The sequence below is a fragment of the Quercus suber genome, unplaced genomic scaffold, assembly GCF_002906115.3.
Source record: "Quercus suber isolate HL8 unplaced genomic scaffold, Cork oak 2.0 scaffold_580, whole genome shotgun sequence".
Taxonomy (NCBI): Eukaryota; Viridiplantae; Streptophyta; class Magnoliopsida; order Fagales; family Fagaceae; genus Quercus; species Quercus suber.
This window is the reverse complement of record NW_027070025.1, coordinates 360,879-366,461: the sequence shown is the minus strand read 5'-3', so window position 1 is coordinate 366,461 and position 5,583 is coordinate 360,879. Positions and strand designations below refer to the sequence as shown.

The window sequence follows — 5,583 nt, the reverse complement described above, 5'->3', positions numbered from 1 at the left end:
TTTTTATTAGATAAGCAACTGGCTGATCCCGAGAGAGAGAGAGAGAGAGAGAGAGAGAGCGAGAGAGAGAGAGAGCGGTTTAAGTATCATTGAAAATGGCAAGGTCAAAAAGAAAAAAAAAAAATTTAAATAAGAGTGTCAGATGATGGAAATGTCATGAGAGCCTCTGCACTACAAGATGCAGAAGGCAATACATGATCATAATGTATATCAAACCATTCCAGAACTTTTTTGTTTTATATACTAAGTGACAAAGGTAGCATGAATTCATATGAAGCCAAGTGGTAAAATAGCAAACAAACAAAATAAGATCTACACAAATTGTTGTGGAAATAGCACCCCAATATTCAAATTAACAACAATAAATAATGGGCATATACACATACAAAGAACCCCAACATTTATGTGGTTTGGCAAACTGGTTCTTTTGCTGCCTCTGTTGCCACCATATATTCTGCCTTTCTAGTGGATAGAGCAATTGTATCTTGTACAATTGATTTCCAGCAGTTTCGGCCACCAGTAAACACACAAACATATATATAGCCTCTCATAAACCTTCTACAATCAAGATCCCCCGTATAATCGGAATCTATATAACATAATACACACATAATATCTTCACAAATAATCCAAAAAACACTCCAATAGGTGATGTTTGCACCTGCCAAATCATAAAATTCCATTGAAGTTAGTGGAACCACAGAGAGCAAACCTAAAAGGTAAATTCCCAATTAAAGCACAAGAGACCTCCATGTTTTACGAATACAACACAAGATGGTGTAATTTGCCCCTCCAAACAACAACAACAACAAAAAGATGTTTTTTTGAATGGTAAATGAACGATCATTTAAATTTTATGAGATTGAAAAATAAAAAGGTGGAGTTATTACATTTTTTGGCCTAATAGGTTATTTGATACTCAAATATGCAAAACTACCCAAGTCACAATTTGAATGATCAATTGACTAGATTATTTTGACTTTTAAGGGATTGGAAAATAAAAAGGTGGAGTAAGTGTATCTTTCTGGAAAATAGATTATTTAACACTCAAACAAGCAAAAGTGTTTTGACTATAAAAAAAAAGGTAGCAAAAGTGATCATGTCATAATTTAACACTCATATGTTTGCAACTATAGTGTATTGTTTTATTTATTGTTTTTATTTCAAATACCAAAACTAGCCTTTTTTTTTTAATAAGAAAATACCAAAACAAGCTTACATTACAAGCAAAACAATTATGATCAACGAGTACATAAATAAGGAAAAAGGTAAACAATTAAGCCAATATTTTCTTCTTACAATGATTAGCACTATATAGATAAGCAGTTCTTATGCATCGTACACAAGAATCGTAATTCATTTCATTTTGTACATGTTTAATTTATGACAAAACAATAATGAAATATGATCAAGAAAATTTCTTTTGCAAATGATTCTTTTTGGCCTCTTGAAGAGAATGAACCAGCGCCAACTCCCAAAGGATAAACAATAAATTGCAATATTCAATAATAGTGACGTGGGTATGGGAAGCATGACTACCTAGGCATCAAGATTAACTGGAATGCAAATTAAGCCATGTTGAAATTCTAAGAAAAAATTCATATTAAGCCCACCTCTTTAATATTTTATTAGTAAATCTTCCTATGGAATTGAAGCTTATAGCATATGATGTGAGAAAATATGCTATGCATTGAATTAAAAATTAACAATTTTAATTTTAATTTAAAAACAAAACAAAAATTCCACCACATATTTGATGTTTTTTTATATAAGAAACAATTCTTCCCGTCATAGTAGCACTTTGTTTCTATTGAGAATTTCACATGATCTCTCTCTTTTTCCTTTCAAATATCTCTAAAGGAACTTTAGTGGTAGCTCACAGGTAATGATATCCTTTAAGATATTTGCATGAACTTTGTTTCTAACACAATGGACTAGTTGCAAATAAGGACTTAAGGCTAAAGGTATGCTGTATTTGTGAAATAAAATCCAAATGACTATCCCATTTAGTTATGAACTAAATCATATATTCAAAATAAGTGGCTACTACTACATTAACATGAAGAACCAGTATATAAGGACATATTAATTGAAGCAATACCTTTTAGCTAGATTATGATGTCCTTCACTTACTAAGGCCGCCACTTCTTAGCTTTTCCAGTAACCATTTCACCTTTAGTATTTTAGTCACATAAAACCAATCCTTTTTGTCATTAACAAATTTGAAATAAGCATGCCTCCATGTCCTATTCCAAAAGAGACCTCCACAAACTCCCCAAAAGCCAACTGCAAATCCAACTCCCATACCCATATAGAAGCTAGAACTTTCAGAGTCTTCTTTTTTTTTGCCAGTTGATGTTCTATTATGAGATTCTCCAATTGGTGGTGTGCATCCATTTGGAAGAGGAGCACCACACAATTGAGGATTGCCAATGTATCTGACAGCATCAAAAGACTGAAGTTGGGTACTTAAAGGAATTCTACCTGAGAAATTGTTGTATGACAAGTCCAAGTAATTTAGAAATGACAAATTAGACATACTTGGTGGAATTTCACCTGATAGATGATTTCGTGAGAGATCAATTGACTCTAACTCCTTCATAATCCCAATGTTTTCTGGTATGTTGCCCATCAAATGATTTCGAGACAAGTTCAAAAACCGTAATTCAGAAAGAACTGAAATTTCAACAGGAATTGATCCAGACAATTTGTTACTTGAAAGGTCTATGATCCTCACGAATTTAAGGTTATCTTCATATTGTAGTTCATGTCCTTTTGGAATCAGCATAAGATTCTCAAAGTAAGAGCCATAGTCAAAGCTGTACTCTAAACTCTCAAAATAAACATCTTGATTTTCAGGATCAGGCATAACCATGGCACTGATATTTTTAAAGCAACTTGGTATGGGCCCTGATAGGCTATTATTTGCAAGATCCAATATTCTAAGAGAAGAAATTTGGCATAAATTTAGAGGTATATTTCCCCTAAGTCCACTGGATCTTAGACGGAGAACTATAAGTTGTGTCAGTTTTGTAATCCAGAATGGTATGGTCCTTGAAAAATTATTAACACCTATATCAATGAAACCTAATTTTGAGCACCTTTTCAATGATGAAGGAATATCCCCATAGATGTTATTATTTTGTAAACTCAATGATTTGAGTTCCACTAAAGACCCCAGAGAATAAGGAATTCTACCTGATAGATTATTGGCCCCCAAGTTTAAATGGATCAAAGATTGCCAATACCTCCAACAGTTAGAGAGTTCTCCAAGTAAGAAATTGTTTGATACATCTAAAACCTTCACTTTATTTTTTTTATTCATCTTTTGGCACAAGAAAGTGGAAATAGGTCCAAAAAATGAATTGTGAGCTAGATCGAGCACTTCAACATTTGCAGACAATCTTGGCAACCGCCCCTTAAAGTGATTAGATCTTAGTTTCAAAATAGTAGAATTCAACAAAATGTCCGGTACATCCCCTTCTATGTGGTTATTAGAGAGATCAACCGAATAAATGTTTGAAATCCAATCCCAAAACCAGCTCGGAGCCTTATCCGAAATTCTTGACAAGGGCAACAATAAAAACTGAAGGGATGTTTGAGTGTGTAGCCATGTTGGAAAGTTGGGACCTATGTTGCAGGAACTTGTGGAAACATATTCAAGTTGAAAAGGAGGAACCCAATTGGAATTCACGTTAAAGAACAAAGGTGTATAAGAGATATCTAAGTATTTTAATTTCCAGAGTTTGGTGAAATGCGCTTCATCTAGACCACCCTTGAAATTATTAATTGGAATTTCTAATGACATTAAATTTGAGAGAAGCCCAAGACTCTTTGGAACGGTGCCATTTAACTTATTAATACCAAGGGATAAGATTTGCAATTCAGATAAATTCCCAATAGATGAAGGAATAGGACCACTTAAAGAATTAATGCTAAGACTGAGATATTTTAAATGCTTAAGGTGCCCTAAAGACTCTGGAATTTTTCCACTCAAAGAATTATCTTCGAGATCAAGATATTCTAATATCTGAAAATTCAAAATACCAGGCGGAATCCCACCTATCAGAGAATTTTCGTTCAGGAAAAGCTCTAAGAGGCTTGTACTGAGATTAGAGAACCAATTAGGTATCTCATGATTGAAATGATTTCCATAAAGATCAAGGGATCGAAGAGACGTGAAATTTACTGATGCAAGAGATGGATTCAGGCTATCAAGATGACAAGATTTCAAGATTAGATTCGAAATAGATGGGAACTCACTCATTATTTGAAGCCAATCAACTTCTCTGTGAAGGTCGGCTGAGCTCAGGTCAAGGTATTGTATGGAAGAGAGACTAGACATCCAATGAAGGTTATCTGCATAAAGGCCAAAATTACGTCCAAGATTTAGATAGTGAAGGCTTGAAAGGTTCCCAAGCTGATAAGGTATGACTCCACAAAACCCAGCCTCATGGAGGTCAAGATGTCTCATACTGCCCATTGAACCAAGAAAACTTGGAATTCCAGTACAATTAAATTCATTCTCACTCAAGTCCAAGTAATTCAAATGTTCTAATTCCAGCAACGAATGACTAATCACACCGCCTAACCTTTTTTCGTAATTCAAAAATCCATCACCGTCCCGTGAACACCTGAGGTGGAGCTCAGTGACTTGACCAGTATTGTTGTTGCAACGAACTCCGTGCCATCTACAGCAATCTCCATGGTCAGACCAAGAGGAGAGTACGTTTCCAGAATCGACAAGACCTTGTTTGAAGCTTAGAAGTGCTTGTTTGTCTTTTTCATAGCAAGAGACATTTGAGTTTGACTCTACTTTGAAGAAGTTTAAACTGAAGGTAGTGGCTAAGAACCATAGTACGAACAGCACATGATGAGTTGCGAAAGGTGCACCCATGGTAACGAAGGAGGAGAAGTTTAAAGGAAGAGAAGTTGAAATGTGAGTAGTGGAGATGATGCAATTGGATGTTACTGTAGCTCTTGATAATATATAGGGATTCTTCAACTACTTTTCATCACTCGTGTTTGTTTCATGAAACTTCGTTCCTAGTAATTGCACTTCAAACTTTGATTTGTTGACTTAAGCCAAATGCCAAAGACCAATACTCGTATTTGTTTCAGGAAACTTCGTTCGCAGTAATTGCACTTCATCTACTTTTCATTATTATTATATTATCTTAAAGAAGACTTTGACTTGTTGCCTTAAGCCAAATGCCAAAGACCAATACTCGTTTGTTCCACGAAACTTCGCTCGTAGTAATTGAACTTCAAGAATTTGATTTGTTGACTACTTTTTTGTTTCTTTTGTTCCGTGACTTTTTTTCCAATGGACATTTCCCTGAGAGGAGTGCGACCCACCATGGCCCTTACAGATTAACGCTCACCACAAATAAGTGGTGGGATGTAGTGTTAGGTTTATTTGACAACAATGTTTCACCTAATTGCATAGAAATTTTTCATCAGTATCAAAATCATCAAGACTTTTGACATTTTTGTATTTTTGCTAGGTGACTTGTTGGCCTTTAATCTATTATCCAATATTTTGATATTTTCTACTGTGCGGCATAATTTTCATTCATGGCT

General features: G+C 34.7%; 1 protein-coding gene across 3 annotated transcripts; it reads right to left on the bottom strand.

Annotated features, from left to right (window-relative positions):
• Window positions 1-266: 266 nt before the first annotated feature.
• LOC111993933 (receptor-like protein EIX2) lies at window positions 267-5,065 on the bottom strand. Of its 3 annotated transcripts, none has more exons than XM_065764732.1 (3): window positions 2,557-5,065; window positions 2,102-2,438; window positions 267-661 (listed from the first exon to the last, which is right to left on the bottom strand). In XM_065764732.1, the coding sequence occupies exons 1-2, from the start codon at window positions 4,895-4,897 to the stop codon at window positions 2,188-2,190; spliced, it is 2,592 nt and encodes an 863-aa protein (XP_065620804.1). In that variant the 5' UTR covers window positions 4,898-5,065; the 3' UTR covers window positions 267-661; window positions 2,102-2,187. The 3 variants fall into 3 exon arrangements, with proteins under 3 accessions (XP_065620804.1, XP_065620805.1, XP_023881542.1); XM_065764733.1 differs by having other exon boundaries at window positions 2,102-4,359; window positions 4,593-4,685; XM_024025774.2 differs by having other exon boundaries at window positions 2,102-5,063.
• Window positions 5,066-5,583: the final 518 nt, after the last annotated feature.